The following is a 19,555-nucleotide window of genomic DNA, read 5'->3' as shown; positions in this document are numbered from 1 at the left end:
CCTTTAACAAATCCCACCTGATCTGAATGTATCAGTTTGGGTAAATATTGCCCCTATCTGTTGGCTAAAGCCTTCACCAATATCTCATAATCAGCATTCAGAAGCAAGATAGGCCTATATGATTAAGTTTTTAACTGATCCCTATTCTTCCTCGGCAACACTGTAATCATAGCTGTTGAAAAAAGTCTGGAAGATTCTGAGTCTCTTCTGCCCCATCCAGTAAATCCATCATAAGAGGCATCAACATATCCTTAAATTGTCCATGGAATTTGGCAGAAACCCATCCTCCCCTGGAGACTTATTAACCTGCAAAGTGCTCAGAGCCTTCTCAATTCCTTCTCTTGTGAAAGGGGCGTCTAGCTCCATCTCATCTCTGGCCTCCAATTTTGGAAGCTCAACAGTCACAAGAAACTTATTCATCTCATTATCAGCTCATAATAATTCTGATTTGTATAATATTGTCTAAAAATGTCATTGATCTCTTTCTGATTGTGGGTTAACATCTACATCTGTGCTCAATCTCCTACTTCATAATATTTTTAAAATGTTTAAATGAAAAAAATGTTTTTTTCTCTTCTGTAAATTTGCAATATATTGTATCTCAACTTTTTATTTTTCTAGAGTCTATGCTTTTTTTGTAAACCCATCCTTTGATATTCTTTCTCCAATTCTGTTATTTCCTTCTTCAAACCATCCACTTCTGTGGTATATTCTCTTTTAAGATTTTTTGTGTACAAAGTAATTTGCTCTCTCTGATAAGCCTTAAGCATATTCCATATGAAAAAAACTTATCAGTGGAAGAGAGATTTGTATCACAAAACAACTCTATCTTCTAATAAACTCACAAAATTCTGTCCTTTTCAACAACATGGCACTAAGATGCCTTCTATACACACTTTCTTATTTTTCTGCTATTGAAATAGTGAAGGTTAATGGTGAATGGTCTGAGAGTAGTCTCACCAAGTACTCAATTTTTATCACTGATTTTTAACTGTGCAGATGTTAAAAATAAATCATTCGTATGTGTGTCATGGACCCTTGAGTAGAATGAGTAGTCTCTCTCTGCAGGGTTGAGCTGCCTCCAGATATCAATCAAATTTAAATCTTTCATAAATGATAGCATCACTTTTGCAGCTTTCACCCTCGTTACCATTCTCACTGATTTATTAAAATCTCCCCTCCCCCCCCAACCAATTTATTTTCCCTTCTCTCTCTTGTTTCTAGAAAGATATCCTTCAAAAAGTCTTCATTGTCATAATTTGGAGTATAAATATTCATAAAAGTCCAGGATTCTACGTAAATCTTGCAATATGCCATTACTAATCTTCTCACCTGGTTAATTGATATGGTGTATCGAGCCGGGTAAACCCTACACACGATGGGCTGAATCGCTGTAGCGAACAGCCAGTGCGGCAGGGCACATGGACTTTTCCCCATCTCACAGAAGTTCTAGGTTGCAGGAGCACGTTGCCAGGGCAATGGCCAGTCCTCACAGCAGCATTATGATTTCACTCCAGAGACTCTGTCTCTCCCCACCCCCCCCCCCCCCCCACCCACAAAGGAACGTGTGTGGTTTGAATAAATGGCAGTTACTCGTTTACTTGTTGTGGACAGCATTTATTTCAGTAGCTCTGCCTTTAGCAGTGCTAAAATATCTTATATTGTTATTGGTGCATTTTTATTAATTTAAATCACTACCCCTCTCAGTTTTGAACTAAAAGAAGACAATATTTCTTGCCCCACCCATCACCCATGCTCCTGTTTAGTAAGATATGTTTCCTGCAGAAAAACTACATCCACCTTTAGTTTTTTTTTTAAGTGTGCCAAGATCCTTTTCTTTTAACAATCTCATTTAATCTGTTAACAAAAAGACTAATAAACTTTAAATTCTATCCATACCAATTCTTAAACAAATGTTGTTTTGCAATAAAACTTTTTATTATTTAAATAATACTGTGGTCTTTCCCCTTTTAAAAAACACACACAGTGCCCCTGCTCGGATGATGTTGTCAACAAAAACCCCGGAAGCCCATGAAAAATGCCTACAGTTTCTTCCGAGAAAGGAGAACTCATCCCTTTAGCACCATCTTGTATAAATGTTCCTCTCCCGGTGCCATTACCCCTCCTCCTTAGACTGAAGACTCGACCCTGCTACTACTTTTGCCAAGTTTTCACTTTTTCTTGAACTCTCTGTGCAAATTGCAATAACATTGATATTTTGTAATAATTAAAAGATCATTCAAAAAATATATAACAGTCCCATTATAAAGTCTTCTTATCTAATGTCTTCAGTCTTCTCATCATCTTTGTAGAAATTCCTCCGCATCTTTCAGAGACTTGAAAAAAAATCAATTTCCCTCTGCTACTTCAACCCTCTGTCACAGAGGGTTTTTACCGCAATTGTCTTTTAACACCATCAAATTCCTTCCTTTGCTTGATCAAACTTGGATTAAAATTGTGAAAGAATAGCACCTTTCCACCATTGTCCCAGCAGGCCACCATGTTATTTAGAATAATCTATTATTATATTATCTATTATCTATTTTGGGAATAAGCTACTCCCAAAATTGCTTCCCGATCTCAGTAACTCAAAAGTTTTACCAGGACCAGCCAGAGTCGCTTCTCCTCAAGTCTTCTCCTAACACTCGTGGGATCCTTGGTTCAAAGAAATCACTGGATCATGCCCTTTGGTCCCCTACTTCAATAATTCAAATGTGGTTAGTCTACTCAAGTTTTCCAAGTGTGTCAATCTTGTCCAGCAACATTTGCCTGTCCAAGTCCTACTTTTTTGTGTCATCTTCTAAAGCTTTCAGCTTTTCTTGTGTTGTAACCAGGTCGACTTCCACTTGGCCCATTCTATTCATTAAATCATCAATTGCCTTTGAGAATTCACCCATCTTCTCTGACATGTTCTTTATTGCATTTTCCACACTTCTGGATTTTATTTAGATCTTGCATCAACCCCCCCAGCGCTGCTGGGCTCATTGGGTCTCCATGCACCTCTTGTGCCACTCCTTTTTGGCCTTTCCCTCGATGATCCCAGTGGACTGGGTGCTTCTTCAGATTTTTGTTTTTGCAGTCTTGGTTTCTTGCTGGTCATTTTGTATATCCTAGAGAAAATTTCTTGAATTTAAACTTTTAAACCGTCTTTTTATCACTCTTCACGGAGAGCTCATTCAAGACACATCTGCCTAGATCCTTCACGTGGATGTGCACCCAAATATCTTGAAGGTTAAGAAGAATTGTTTTTTTGGGGGATGTTAAAGAAAGTGATGATTGTGATGGAAAATAGAAACGAGGTTGAAGATCAGCAGTTTCTGACTGATAGAGCAGACTTGTTGAACCATCTTTGCTCCTGACTATCCTATTCCTGTGTGTTCTGCCCAAAGTGTTCTGATTTCCCAAAATTTCAATCATAGATTACAGGTGATCACAATATTCCTTCCTTTGTTTTCTTAAGAAAATTGAGATATCTAAATCATTTAATATTTTTGAGTCATAATTTCTATCAGTTCATTGATTGATAAACAAACTACATTTATTATGAAAAGATGGATTTTGAATTGATGTCTTTTGATGCCTGCTACAAATCTAATTAATATTTTTAAAAATTAATTAATTCTAAAGAAACAGGTGTTCTCATCTGTGTTTTGTTTGTGGATTTGAAGCTTTGATATTTTTATGTTACAGCTTTAAAAGGTAAGATTCGGGAATATTTTTAGTCTCCTGCACGTTGTAAATTTCGTCAGAAAAGTGAACAAAATAGGCCAGGCCACAAAAAAAAATTCATTGTCACAGAATGAGAATTATATAAGATAAATGACCTCTAGAATCAATTTAAATATTTATGCCACAAAATTCTTGCAGAGATTTTCATGGTACAATGTGAGCTTGTGCTATTCCAATTTGAATCCCAACACAAAACAACCACATTCTTGGAACTATTACAATTATTTAATTAAGCACAGTAGGTTACACAGATTAGCCCTGATGATTTATCTTTTCTACTCCTAAAAATAGATATCCATTAAAGTTCAAGCTCAGGCCATTGACGTACCTGTCTGGGTTTCAGATCCTAATATAGATTTGAAAATTTGCATGTATGACCGGCTTTATCAAGATGCCATTTGTGTTCACAACAGGTAAGCTGATTAAAAATAAGAAATGTCCCTTAATGTTAGAAAGCATTTGGTATAAGGAAGGTGGAGGTGAAACACAAAGTGAATCTTCAAAGGAAAACAGCATAGCTTCAGTCCCTTTCAAATACGATGGATATTTCCAAATGTATGACCTGGTAATCATAACCTGAAGTGCCTTTCGAGGATCTTTCATTATTGTGACATAGAAGGAGTCCTTTAGGCACACTGAGCCCATGTTAGAGGCACGGTCACAGAGATGTTTAGCATGAAAACAGGCCATACGGTTGCAAGTGTGTTGTCCTCTCTCTGGTCTTGAGTGGTCTCAGTTGTGCTAGAAAGTGTGTCCCAGTAACTTCTCTTACACTGATGTTGGCTCAAAGAAAAGCAAGTGAAACAGAAAAGTCTGCTGATACTGTGTTTATAGTAAAAACACACAGAAATGCTGGAGGATCTCGGCCGGACTCGCAGTGGAGGTCAAAATCTATTACCAACATTTCAGGCCTAGCAAAGGCAGGCATCTGAATTAAAGACTGGGTATCATTAATCATCCAATACGACAATATCATCATCCTCATTCCTCCTCTCCTTGCAGGCCTAGACAGTAGTCTGACCTAGGTGTGCTTGGTGACCAGATGTTCCACAGCTGAGTGGAGAGCTCGGGAGATGCTGTTTGGCTGGGAGGCTAATTGAAGTAGGTCCAGGCTGGAGTTGATTTGAGCCATGACCGGCTTCTCAAAGCACTTCATGATGGTGGATGTCGGAGCCACTGGTTGGTAGATATATAACTCTGTTATTGTGCTTATTGCCAGTACAGGTATGATGGTGACCTTCTTGAAACAGATGGGAACTATGGCCTGTCAGTTGATATGTGCAGCTCTCAGAACATATCCTGGGATTCCATTTGATCCAGTTACTTTCCATGGGTTGACCATCTAAAAGGGCGACCTGACAGCAGTGACCGTGGATATAACACCACTTGAAGTAATTGATATGAATGTTAGCTGCCTGCTGGCTCCCTGTCCAAAGCAAGCGTCGAAAAATATTTTTTAACCAAAAATAGATTTTATTCATGATAATTATTTTAAAGAAAGTACCATGTAAAGTCTCTTCCCTCCCTTCATTTCTATTCGTATCCATTTCATTTCCATTGTTGTACATTGTTACATTCATTTATATTTACACCATTGCCTCCATTGTGGCACCTTGTCATTTCTCCCCTCTCTGTTGTTTGAGGGACTTCCCCTCGGTCGCATTCCCTCAATGCCCAGTAATGGGAGTCCACTAGACTATGGTACTTCCCCACAGCGCCCTCACTTTGATTGCGCAAGCCACAGTGCATCCCTCAGCAGGTATTCCTGCAGCAAGGACCCAGTGCCAGTTGGAAGCATTCCCTCACTGACATCTCTATGCTGAAAGACCAACAGGTTTCGAGCAGATCAAAGTACATCTTTCATCGAGTCCATGATCTTCCAGCAGTTCTGGATGTCTGTCTCTGTGTGTTCCTGGAAACAGTCTGTGAGTCAGTCCTCTGCTGCTAAGGATGAACTGTGACAAGGACCCTTGCAACCTTCTCCACACTCTTAGTGAATATGCATTCATGGGACTCAAGCCGATGTGATACTGCCTTTTTGCTTCCCCTATGGCGATGAGGAGATTGTATTTGGAGACTTCTTGAAGGGGTATTCCTGACGTGAATGCCTCTGAACTGGCCAACAGCTGCAAGTTGGCTTTCCCAGTTCAACCATGGTGTTCAATTGGAAAATGCCTTTATCGTCTTCTTGGTCACACAGTCTTCTGTGTATCTACTATGGCAATGTATTCATCGAGCCTGCTCACCAAATCCTTGAACATGGACCAGTGATGAAGGTTGTCGTCTGTCTCCTCGGACCAAGGTTGAGTGACGTTCATCACCAGGCCTTCCCTCCTCAGCTACTCGCATGTGGGAAGCACTGCACAGCCTGATGATCTGAGTTGTAGAAGTGTGGGCATGGGATGGAATATGGTATTATTTATAGGTAATCCTGAGCCATTACAGAATTTCATTAGCTTTTATTGTCCTCACTTTTTACAGCATCATCAGGAACACTGCCATGCGAAATGACAGTGTAATTACTATGGATGTCTTGAAGGACCCAGTAGCAGAAAAGCTTTTGAATGCAGCTGGTCCCATCTGTGGAAACATGAAATGTTTTTCTCAAAGCATTCTAGTCCTTTGTTTTAGCTCATGACAGAATCAGACTCAACATTGTAAAAGGGTTATCATCCTGAAGAATCAATTCAGTTCCCACACTACAAAATCAGTCTGACCAGTTGAGCAATTGCAGCATCTTGTTTTATTTTCATCAAAGTTTTTAACATTGTCTTTTTTTTTTAAAAGAGTCAACAAATATAAAATTATCTTGGGCCAAGGTCATTTATACTCACCTTTAGTGAGTTCCTGGTGAAAACGAGGATGTCTAATATGATGCATATTAAGGGGCATAGCAAATGTAAATGGTCACGGGCTGTTTCCCAGGGAAGAAGAGACTGAAGTTAAAGGTTATAGATATTAGGTGAGAGGGGAAACATTTAAAGGTGACTTTCGAGGTACATTTTGCACACAGAGGGTGGTGGGTTTATAGAACAAGCTGCCAGAGGAAACTATAGTGGTGGATACAATTACACCATTTAAAAGACAGATGCATGGATAGGGAAGATATGGGCCAACAAGGTCCCTTAATGAATGGAAACATAGAGTTTTTTTTAATGCAGATTTGAGTATATCCATTGTTATGAGAAGGGAAGATATGGGCTCAGATAGGCAACTTGGTCAGCATGGATAATTTGGGCCAAACTACCTGCTTCTGTGCATCAGTTGAATGCAATGCCACTAAATGTCACTGGCAAGCAGTGCCCTTGATAACTTGTCAGATCACCTGGTAATTTCTGTAGGTCCAGGCTGATCCAAGTATTTGGAACATATTAATAACTAAAACTGTTCAATTCAGATATACGGCTCGGGGATTGGGTCAATCCAGATTTTTGAATTTTCTGGATTTTTGGGCAGTACTTTTCAAATTAAGGAGGAATAAAGAAAAAGTGAACAGGTAAATTTTGATAGTTTATTCATTATCAAATACAACACGCTTCTTTTATTTAAACGCGCAGTTTTAAAGAAAAATAAAGTCAACACAACATAAAACATGGTTGCTTGTTGTCGCTGAACATCTGTGGTGCTTATGCATGTACACATGCCCACAAAAGCCCACTAAATTTAAAACTTTGAGAGTTTTTTTAAAAGCCCAGATTCTCAGGTGGTCCAGATTTCTGGCATCAGATTTTGACTTTTACTGTACAGAAGCAGTAAGTGAGAATAAATGGTTCCTTTCCATGTTGGCGAGTAGTTGTTACTCATGGGGTACCACAAGGTCCAGTGCTGGGACCCCAACTAGTTATGATATATGTTGCTGACTATAGATGAAGGAATGGTAATATATGAAAGTTTCCAAATGACACTGAACCGGGGGGCAGTGTGAGCTGTGAAGATTCCAAGAGGCTCCAAGATTTTGGGTCTCATATGTTTCACTACCTGCTCATGCTTTTATTTTTGCATTTCATTGTCTTTTTAAATTTGATTGAGCAAAACAAAAAGCCTTTAGAAAAGCTAGAAGAATCCTTCATGTACTGTGAATTATTCAGCAGTGTTTGATTTTAAAAATTGGTCATGGAAGCCTCTGGCTAGAGCAACTGCACATATCTTTTTAAATCTCTTTAATTTCTAATTGATAAAGACATTATAAAATGACTATTATCCATTTATTTGGCCAAATGTGCCATTATCAATTTTTGTGTGTGTGGCAGATAGATGAGTATGTGTGTGGGCAGGTGGATGTGTTTGTGTGTATACATGATGGGGGGGGGGGGGGTGTTTTTGTGTGTGTGTGTGTGTGTGTGTGTGTGTGTGGACCGATAAATGGATGTGAATGTGGGCAGATGGATATGTGTGTGTGGATAGATGGGTACATTTAAGGAAAAGCCTTGTTTTCTTTTCACCTCGCACAACATAAATATTTTTCTCTGGTTTTTATGTAATTGATAGGAGTGAAGTACAGAAGAAACCAAAACTTGACTGCTTCACAGGGAAGGGGGCGATTGCCAAAAAGGTTGAGAATGGATGTTCTAGACCAGGGGTGGCCAACCTTTTAATTTTTAGTTTAGACATACACCACTGTTACAGTTTCTGCCCATGAGTCCATCCTGCCCAATTAACTTGCACAACTGGTATGGACTCATGGGCAGAAACTGTAACAGTGGTGTATGTCTAAACTAAAAATTAAAAGGTTGGCCACCCCTGTTCTAGACCATGGGTGATATAGTCAGAGTCAACAAGCAAATGCACACATATTCGTTCATTCCTTTGGTCAGGTAAAGTTTCTAGAATTTCCATGGATAAATTGACCTGGGATTATAAATTGGGAGGGTTAAAATTACTGGAGTTTAAAAAAAATTATTTAGCTGCACAAATTTGTTTTGTTGCTATTTTTAATGAGGTGATTCCTTCCTGGGCTATAATTGACTTGGACATGGTCCAAGGAGAGGAGATGGCAGAAGAATTTATTTATAAATGGAATTTTAAATTAATTAAAAGGAAAACAAATAACCCATTATTGAAACATGTAATTTATATTTGGGATAAAATCAAACAATTTGTGGGGGGTGAAGGGGAAAGGTAGAGACAGAGTCATATTGATAAGGGAAGGGTGATGGGTGGATGGAGCCAGTTACAGGAGATTAATGTGTCTTTGTGGAGGGATTGAAAAAGTAAACAAAAAGGGAGAGAGACCCCAGGTAAATTGCTGGGAGTGGGAAAGGTTCACAGGGTGTTTGGGTTACCAGAAATTAGGTGGTAGGCTACCCAAGTAGGGTATGAGGGCTGCTCTTCCATCTGCATTTGCATTTGACTTGTGTTTTGTTTTGCCAGGGCATCCATCAGGCACCAAATAAAGTTTGAGGTGTGCAAAGAGTTGAGACATCATTTGGAATTCCTACCTAAAAGTGGTTATATCCCAGCACACTCCAGTTTAAGTTTTCAACTCAAATTTCTGCCAAGGTAAGTCTTTATAGCAGCAGTGAACAGGAGGCTGGCCCAACAACTGATTGATAGGACCCTTACAATGGGTGGGGGTTGCATGTCCAATACTGGCAATGGCTTTGGAGAGATGTCAACAAATTGCATTTTTGTAGTTCCTTAGGGTGAATCTCCAGAGGCACCTCAGAGAAGGAACGGAAAGATCAGAGTACCAAAGAGTAAAAGGTGGATGCAGAGTCATGGTATAGGAACTGAAGAGCTGCAGTTTAAAAACCTGGCCAGAAAGTTGGGTTTCAACAGAAGTGCAGCTTGGGCATATGGCAGTCCCTGACCTGACTCAATGATGGTGGAGTCAGGGACAGATAGAAATCTTTTTGTAAGGAAGCTTCAAATATTGTTCTGTTTTCAAGAGCGATGTTATGTATTTCAGAAAATCTTTACCTGAAGATGCTAAAATTTACTTTAATGAGGAAACTCTGGTCTTGGAGGCTCCAATGAACATATGGGTGACAAATCAGGTTAATACTTTTTTTAATATGGTAACATGGTATTCAGTTGAAACTTAAATGTTACTTTTATTTCAGTGAAACAGTGATAATGATGTAAATGTTTGATCAATTACTTCTGAGAGAAATGAACGGACCATTCACATTCTAACTACAACAGTTCAAAGGAACTGGAGCTTTGTCGTGTCCTTAAGCTTCCAGAGAAACTGAATCTCTCCACAGAGAAATGAGGTTTAAAAAGTTCAGATTTATTATAATCTCATACTACATAATTAACTCTCAACTTTATATTTTCCTTTTATCAAATCTAACATAGTTTGCCTCACTTACTGGGCCTAGTAAACTATTCTCTGTCCAAATAATCTGTTGAGAATAAGGCAATATGATTTCCGTTAAGGGTTTTCAGTTAATGTTCCATGTTGTTGACTTACTAATCCATGCAGATAGATTTTCACTATTTATCTTAACAATCTTGCAGTCTTCTACCAGGTGCCACAAGACTCACATCACCAGGTTCAGGAACAGCTGCTCCTCCTCCACCATCGGGCTCCTCAACAACAAACTCATTCAGGGACTCATTTTAGGACTCTTAATGAAGTTTATTGATATTTTTCTCTCTGAATCTCACAACTGGTTTGTTTACATTTCTTTATTTGTTTACATGTGTATAGTGTGTACATTTTTTGCGCTACCAGTAAGTGGTGATTCTGCCTGGCCTGCAGGAAAAAGAATCTCAGGGTTGTATCTGAGGTCATGTATGTACTCTGACAAGAAATATGTGCTATGAACTTTTTGAACTTCCTCTCTCTGTTGATGAGAGCTTCATTTTCTCTGGAATCTTCATATATCTTATCCATGTTTTTGTTGTTATGCAGCTCTGTAATATTTATATACTTGCTGCTAGTCTGAAATTTATCTCCAGGATATATTATAAGTCACCATAGTTGTAGTGTCCTAGAGCATTCAAAAAGGCTATCAGGGACATCCAAGTGTACAACTCCAAATTTTCATCACTCAGCCTGTGTCCTTCTCTGCCAGGGGATTCCAATGCTTCTGCTTCTTCCATTCTTCCCCTGCAGTGTGTTCCAGGTGCTCACCACTCTTTGGTTGAAGAGAGTCCCCTCTAAATCTATGCACTCTAGTCTTATTCACCTGGGTATTCTAAACCAGAAAAGAAATATAATTTTATTTTGATGTTGACAGAGAAATATTTTGAATGGTGGTCATTTCAAACAAATAATTAAAGTAAGAAGGCCTGAACCTATTTGAGGGAACACAGCAGAAACACCCTTTGAAATATAGTTTGTCATTCAGTTAGAGTATTAAAACAATCACTAAATGATATAAAATTGTATAATTTACCTTTTTCTCTTAGTTTCTTGTGTTTTTGACATTTTGGGCTCTCTTGTGTTTAAGAGGTATATCGTTTTCAATACTGTATGTACCTCTACTCAAAGATTTCACCATTTTGCACATTTTTTTTTAAGATTAGATCAATTCCATTCATGATCCATGCCATTGTCACCTGCTCAGACATCGAGATTGATCAGCAAACAATTGACTTTGGTCCCTGTTCAATTTATGAGACTGTTCTGCAAACTGTCCAGCTTAGAAACAGATCTATCCTGAGCCAAGAGTTTGGATTCGTTGGAATCCCTGAGGTAAGTGAGCAGCTCTTGAATTTCTCTCCCTTTGGGATGATATAAACAAACTATGGGGTAAAAAATACTGCACACTGTTAAAATAAAGCTGGACTCCTGGCCTCTGTGTGGCTGCCCCTCTTTATAATAAGATAACCTTGCAAGGTCTTGTTAAAATTGCTGCCAGATGGTGGCCATCATTGGAAACAGATCAACATATATTAAGAATGTCCATACTGGCCTCCCATGGGTGGACTACATCATTCATCACAACCCTCAAGGTGAGATCCGAACATGCAGTAAGGCAGCCCAAGGCCAAGATCCACAAGCCATTCCTGGGGGTAAAATCATTGTATAGGTATTTTTTTTTAATGATAATGATAAAGGATATTGATATTTGTTTGTCGTCATATACATTGTATAATCAGAATCAGAATTCATTGTCATGAACATGTCATGAAATTCAGAAAAATAAAAAAGTCAGACAGTGTCTGTATTGATCATTCAGGAATTTGATGGCAGTAGGAAGACACTTTCCTTGTCTTCAGGCTCCTGTACCTCCTTCCAATAGTAGTAGAGTGAAGAGGGCATGGCCTGGTGGAGGGGGTCCTTGAGAATGGAGGCTGCTTTCTTAGGACACTGCCTCTTATACAAGTCCTCGATGGAGTGAAGTCTGGTGTCTGTGATGCCACTGGCCGAGTTAACAACTTCTGGAGTTTTTTCTTGTCCTGAGCATTGGCATCTCCGTACCAGACAAAGATACAACCAGCCAAAATGCTCTTTCTGTACACCTGTAGAAGTCTTCGAGAGTCTTCGATGACATACCAAATCTCCTCAATCACCCCACAAAGTGTAGCCGCTGGCGATTCTTCTTCATGATTGATCGACGTGGAGGCCCCAGTACAGATCCTTGGAGATGTTGACACCCAGGAAATTGAAGTGCATATGTGCCAAATTCTTTCTTAACACATCTGAACCTGTACATTATATATATATATATATATAAACTACAAAAGCAACCACAATAGCATACTTAATTAAAAAGAGTTAATAACCTCAAAATAAGAGATAATAAATATTCAATTATCTCAGTCCAGAAAAAAATGATGCTGCTGTAAAGATGAACACAGACACTAACCTTATTGTAGCCATTCTGTGTTACTGTAAGTCCACGGCAGATATGTGAAGAACAATTTACAGAGTGTGGATGTGCAGAAAATGTATAAGGGTCCAGCAATGGGCTTGAATATTATTCCCCATTTGTTGCAAAGCAAGAAAACAGTTAAAAGATTTTTATTTAAAAAAAACAATTGCTTGAGGAACTCAGTGGGTCAAGCAGCATTCGTGGAGGAAAGGAATTGTTGATGTTATGAATCTAGACCCTGTAACAAGACTGATAGTAGTCAGTATGAGGAGAGGTGAGACAGGAGCCACCAAAGGATGGATGGACTGAAAAGGAGTAAAGAATGACAGACAGATGGAGCTAGGTAGTGGAGTTGGGAGTTGGGAGTCATTTCCATCTCCCTACAACCCACAACATTTCTCCCGCCAAATTCTCTCCACCATCTGATTTCATGCACCCTTCATCAATCCCCGAATAATTGCCTTCCTGACTTGTCAGTTGCAGCATGGAAGCCTTTGCGATTGTGCTTATCACACCTCAGCGCACCTGTCTCCTCCCCACCTGGCACCATTTTTTTTGTCTTTTTTTCTTCTACGAATCATTCACCTGCCTGTTGTAGGATCTTGACTCAAAACATCAAAAATTCTTATCCACCCACTGATGCCGCTCAACCTGCTGAGCTCCTCCAACAGATTGTTTTTGCTTCAGATTCCAGGGTCTGCAGAGTCTTTAGTGTGTCCAAAAGATTTTGGTGTTTGATATCAGATGTTCATGCTGACATAGATGAAGAACATTCACTTATAATCCAGGAGTGAAACTCAAAAGCCTGCAGACACTGTGATTGTAGTCAAAACACAGAAATGTTGGAGAAACTCAGCCGGTCTTGCAGCATCTATAGGAAGTAAACATATACTGTATCGCTGATGTTTCAGGCCTGAGCCCTTTGAGGTATAAGCAAAAAAGGAGAAAGACTTCTGGACGTCTTGAGGATGGGCTCAGGCCTGAAATGTCGGAAATATATCTTTACTTCCTCTGGATACTGTGAGACTGGCTGAGTTCCTCCAGTGTTTCTGTGTATTCTTATTTATAATCCAGGCTCCAGGCAAACTGTCAGTGTTTTATGGTAATCTGTTAAGATTCTGATATTGTTTCAATTAATGATTGGCTTATGATCTTTAATAGTGATCAGCAAATGGGATACTCCTTGCATTCTGAATGATGACATATATTTGCTGTTGGCACATTTCACCAAATATAGCTACTGATGAAAGAAAACATCAAAATAACAGCCTTACATTTGTCAATGCACAGAGACACAAAGCACCTCAAGCTAATGTGCTCCAACGCATCCCAGATGGCCATCCTCAGGCTATAATATGTGAAATTTGATAGAAGGTACTTGAACTTGGTTTGGTGACAGTATTTTTTCTGTAACTTGCAGTATGTAGATGTCCAACCCAATGATGGCTTTGGTGTACTCCTCCCTCTGGAGAGTCTGAGTTTGGACATCATGTTCAATGCTAAACAAGCCAAAGAATACAACTTCGAGCTGATTTGCAAATCTGAAATCAACAGGTAACAGAATCTGTGTGTAATACCGGCTCTTCAATGAGATTGTTATCAAAAAAAGTTGCACTGAAATTTGTTGCAATTTTGAGTTAGTTTTGTACCAAAGATTATTCTTTATAAGAGAGCCTTCCCTCTGCAACTGCAATATACAAGCACAATATTTTTCTAATGTCATGTTTCCTGGAGATCAAATAGAAACACTGCTCACTGTACTTAGTTTGCAGAAAAAAGAGAAATCATCTGACAGATTCTGCCTGCAAAGAATAAACACCCTGCCAGTATAAAATGTAAACCATGTAACAGCTTTATTAAAAATAACAGGTAAACGGTGGCAGACATCTCACTTTAGGCTGCTTTTGCTCTTTGATTGTGAGCGTAGGGATAGATGTGACCACTTATTCCGCTAAATCTAGATTATCATGGATGGGAAAATGCTAGCAAACTGTACACAGGCTCCTCCACATATGAACTGAAGGAATACTGGAGGCAATAACTGAATGCATGCACGCACACACGCATATTTAAAGCAACTCGCGTTGACCAAACTGCTGTACAGATCAAAAAGGCATCACAAGGAGGCAGTTATTTAAGGTCCAGAATTAAAAGAATTCGAGAGGTTAGAACATAAGATAACAATCAGATGCATGAGGATGACTCAAAATGCTAGAACATCTTCAAACTGGATATAAAATAATTGATGGAAAGGGCCGATTTGATGGAGGAAGGAATATTGTTCCACAATTTGGGGGCTGCAATAGCGAAGGCGCAATCTCCACTGAGTTTATGATTTGAGCATGGAGCAGCCAAGCACACCAAGTTAACCAACTTGAGGGGATCTTGAAGTGGAATAAGGAGTTAGGAGATCCATGATACAAGAGGGGGCTAGCCCATTAAAGGTTTTATAGACAAACAGGAGAACTTTAAAATCAATTCTGACCCATAGGGGTGATATGGTCCCCCTTCTAGGCTCCTGTCAGGATCCTGGCTGCAGCATTCTGAACCAGTTGCAGACAGGATAATGACGACTGACTAATCCCAGTATAAAGAGAGTTAGAATAGCCTAAACAGGAGAATATAAGGGCATGAATAACTTTTTCAAGGTATTTAAATGAAAGGAATAATTTGATTTTAGCAATAGTGCAAAGCTGGAGAAAGGTAGCTTTTACTACTGCATTGACTTGTTTGTCGAATTTGAAGGTGGAATCAAATACCACACCAAGAAATTTGATGTGGGGTTTAATGAGGGTGGATAAGTTACCAAGACTATTGGAGATAATCTTGGTAGAATTAGGGGGACCAAATAGGATAATTCAAATTTGTCTTCATTTAGCTGTAAGAAGTTTTGAGCCATCCAACACTTGGCCATCTAGACAGTTAGTGACCTATCTTTGTTTGGTCATTAGGTTTCAAGGGGAGATAGAGCTGAGTATCATCAGCACAGCAATGGAAAGAAATGCCATGCTTTTGAATGATATGTATAAAGAAAAGAGAATTGGGCCTGGAATAGACCCTTGTGGGACCCCACAGGAAAGGGTAGCTGAAGAAGATGAACATTTTCCCATATTACCTGAGAAAGTTCTATCATTAAGATATGATTTAAACCAGTTCAAGGCCATGCCATTGACACCAACCCCATACTGGAGACGGGGTATTAAAATAGCGTGATCAACAGTATCGAACGCTGTGCTGATGTCCAGGAGAATGAGAATGGCAGAGCCACCTGAGTCAGTAGAAAGGAGCAAGTCATTAAACACCTTTTGTAAGGCTACGACGGGCCTTATCACCTGACTGAAATCTTTTTACATTGTTGCGATGTAGGTAAGGCACCAATTGGCTAAGAACAACTTTTTTGAAGGGCTTTTGACAGGAATGGAAGTTTAAAAGCAGGTCTGTAATTTTTGGGTGTGGTTTTTTTCGGGAGGGGCTGGACCACAGCACGCTTGAAACAAATTGGAACAGTACTAGTGGCCATGGAACTGTTAATAATAGGGGAGGATGCTAGGACCATCTATGTCAAAAGCATCCTTCAGGAGGGAGGGTAGGGATAATGTTGAGGGGGCAGGTTGTAGTTTCATGAAGGACACAATCTTTCTAAGGGTGGGTAGTGTGATGGAGCTAAAACAGTCCAGGTGAGATGAACAGAACTGTGGTACAGTTGGGTTACTGGTGGGGGAGGGGAATGTTTTTCCTGATGCTCTCTACTTTATGAAGAATTTTAAAAATTCTTTGCATCAGAGTTGGTATTGGGTGAGGGACCAATGACTGAGTTGATGGTATTGAACGAGATCTTGGGATTCTGGGAGACGTTGGAAATTAGGTGAGCAAAATATTTTGTTCTTTCATCTTTTACTGCTTTCATAAGTGCAGGTTGTTTTTCAAAATTTCGAGGGAAATTTGTAGTTTATCTCACTTCCACTTTTGTTCAGCTATCCTGCACTCAGGGCTTTGGCTTTGGTAGTATTATTAAGCTAAGGTTTTTTTTCACTTTAAGTGGGTCTACAGCATTTAGGATAGAAGAATAGGAGGTATTAAGTTCCTCAGTGTGGAGGTGGGGGCCAAGAGTGGAAGTATTTGGAGCCCTTATAAGGGCCCCTGATACCTTATTAACAGTCCACAAATTAATGTAATGGGAGTAGCTTATAGGAAGACAAGATTTGTTAGGGGGCCAAGACAGGGATAGGTTGAAAGTAACAGCTATATGATCTGGCACACAGGTATCAACTCAACTAAATGCATTAAATCACTTTCAAGGGGCTTAGTTGCGTGCGCACACACATACATGAGGGCGTGTTGTCCATAATATTCTCAGCATTGCAATCCTGCACAATGCGTTCATCAGCAGCTGTAGCTGCACTGTGCAATTATTAGGAGCTGCAGCAGGACACAATTCCCACAGATGTGGTGACGAGGATCACTGGACATTTCTTGATTCCCACATTGTCCGGGAGGACCATTTCATGGCCCTGACTACTCTTGCCATGCCCTAGGTCACCAGTCAGTAACCTCTATCAATTCATGCGTGCACAATTTATCAGAATCAGAATTTATTGTCATGAACAAGTTATGAAATTCGGTGTTCTGCGGCAACATCAGAGTGCAAACATTCACATTATAACCATCTTATGACATTACTATAAAAAATAAAAATAATATTGCACGAAAAGTAAGGCAGTGTCTTTGGATCATTGATTAATCAGGAATCTGATGGCACCGGGGAAGAAGCTGTCCTTGTGCCATTGAGTGCTTGTCTTTAGGCTCCTGTACCTTTTTCCTGATGGTAGCAGAGTGAAGAGGGCATGGTCCGGTGGTGGGGGTCTTTGAGGATAGAGGCTGCTTTTTTAAGACACCACCTCTTGTAGATGCCCTCTATTGAGTGAAGGTTGGTGCCTGTGATGTCAGAGGCCAAATTATCAACCCTCCTGAGAGTTGGCACCTCCATACCAGGCAGTGATACAACCAGCCAGAATTGTCTCCACAGTACACCTGTAGAAGTTTATGAGAATCTTTAGTGGTATACCGAACCGCCTCAGACACCTCAATAAGTATAGCCACTGGCGAGCCTTTGTGATTGCATCAACGTGCAAGTTCCAGAACAGATCCTTGGAGATGTTGACATCCAGGAATTTGAAGTTCTTGACCCTCTCCACTACTGAGCCCTAGATGAGGACTCGTGTTCCCCTGACTTTCTCCTGAAGTCCACAATCATCTCCTTGGTTTTGCTGATACTGAGCGCAAAATTGTTGTCGTTAATCCATTCAACAAGCTGATCTATCTCCCTCCTGTACGCTTCCTCATTGCTGTTTGTGATTCATTGGCAAACTTGTAGATAGCATTGGAATTGTGCCTGGCCATACAGTCATGGATGTATAATGAGTAGAGCAATAGGTTAAGCACGCATCCTTGGGGTGCACATGTGTTGATAATCAGTGAGGAGGAGATGTTGTGTCTAATTCGTACTGACTGTCAAGGATCCAGTTGCAGCGTAGGGTACAAAGGCCTAGAGTTTGGAGCTTCATGACCAGCACTGAGGGAATAATGGTATTGAAGACCGAGTTGTAGTCGATGAAGAGCAGCTGTATGTATGAATTGCTGTTTTGAGGTGGCCAGAGCTGAGTGAAGAACCAGCATTTTTGCATCTGCTGTAGAGCGATTGTGGCAATAGGTGAATTGCAGCGGGTCCAGATCTTTGCTTAGGTACCTGTTAATTCTGACCGTGACCAGCCTCTCAAAGCATTTGTCACAGTAGAAGTTAGTGTTAGTGGGTGGTCGTCCTTGAGGCAGCTCACACTGTTCTTCTTTGACACCGGGATGATTGATGCCCTTTTGAAGCAGGTTTGAACCTCTTACTGCTGCAATGAGGTTGAAAATGTCCGTGAACATTCTGGCTAATTGGTTGACACAAATTTTCAGTACCCTGCCAAGTACACTGTCATGGCCTGACACCTTGCAAGGGTTCACCCTCTTGAATGATGTTCTGATGTCACCCTCAGAGACAGATATCACAGGGTCCTCAGCCTTTTAACATAACAATTTACAGCACGGAAACAGGCCATTAGGCCCTTCTAGTCCGCACCGAACCAAAACACCCCTCTCTAGTCCCACCTCCCTGCACAATGCCCATAACCCTCCATCTTCTTCTCATCCATAGACCTGTCCAACCTTTTCTTAAATAATACAATTGACTCCGCCGCCACTATTTCTCCCGGAAGCTCATTCCACACGGCTACCACTCTCTGAGTAAAGAAGTTCCCCCTCATGTTACCTCTAAACCTCTGCCCCTTAATTCTTAACTCATGTCCTCTTGGTTTAATCTTTCCTCCTCTTAACGGAAATAGTCTATCCACATCCACTCTGTCTATCCCTTTCATAATCTTAAATACTTCTATCAAATCCCCTCTCAACCTTCTACGCTCCAAAGAATAAAGACCCAATCTGTCCAATCTCTCCCTATACTCTAGATGCTTAAACCCAGGTAACATTCTGGTCAACCTTCTCTGCACTCTCTCCACTCTGTTTATATCCTTCCTATAATTAGGCGACCAGAACTGCACACAGAACTCCAAATTAGGCCGCACCAACGTCTTATACAGTCTCAACATCACCTCCCAACTCCTATATTCCATGCAATGATTGATAAAGGCCAGCATACTAAAAGCCTTCTTCACCACCCTATTCATGTGAGTTTCTACCTTCAGGGAACGATGTACCGTTACTCCTAAATCTTTCTGCTCTTCTGTATTCATCAATGCTCTCCCATTTACCACGTATGTCCTGTTCTGATTCTTCTTTTCAGGGATTCTAGTAGGCACTGTTTGGTTATTCTTCTCAAAGTTGGCATAGTAGGTGTTTAGCTGATGTAATTGAAAAGCTGAAAAACATGAAAAATGTGTGACTTTGAGTGCATGTGCCTCCATGTGTGTTGGACTGGTGTGAAACCTATGTGAGTGCAGTGGTGCAGTTGTTAGTGTTTAGGATTTGATACTACTGTGACCAGCCCTGGGAGGTCATTA

General features: G+C 40.1%; 1 protein-coding gene across 10 annotated transcripts in view; it reads left to right on the top strand.

Annotated features, from left to right (window-relative positions):
- Window positions 1–19,555, top strand: part of cfap74 (cilia and flagella associated protein 74) — a 157,829-nt gene that overhangs the window by 98,316 nt on the left and 39,958 nt on the right. For all 10 annotated transcript variants that reach the window (XM_069918261.1, XM_069918259.1, XM_069918263.1 and 7 more), the window contains 5 exons: window positions 4,021–4,142; window positions 9,100–9,228; window positions 9,638–9,725; window positions 11,201–11,374; window positions 13,918–14,051. In XM_069918261.1, the coding sequence (XP_069774362.1) occupies window positions 4,021–4,142; window positions 9,100–9,228; window positions 9,638–9,725; window positions 11,201–11,374; window positions 13,918–14,051 (647 nt within the window). The remainder of the gene's footprint in view (window positions 1–4,020; window positions 4,143–9,099; window positions 9,229–9,637; window positions 9,726–11,200; window positions 11,375–13,917; window positions 14,052–19,555) is intronic.

The sequence above is a fragment of the Narcine bancroftii genome, chromosome 2 (assembly GCF_036971445.1).
Source record: "Narcine bancroftii isolate sNarBan1 chromosome 2, sNarBan1.hap1, whole genome shotgun sequence".
NCBI classification, from domain to species: Eukaryota; Metazoa; Chordata; class Chondrichthyes; order Torpediniformes; family Narcinidae; genus Narcine; species Narcine bancroftii.
The sequence above is the reverse complement of the archived record's forward strand: the minus strand, read 5'-3'. Positions and strand labels throughout refer to the sequence as shown.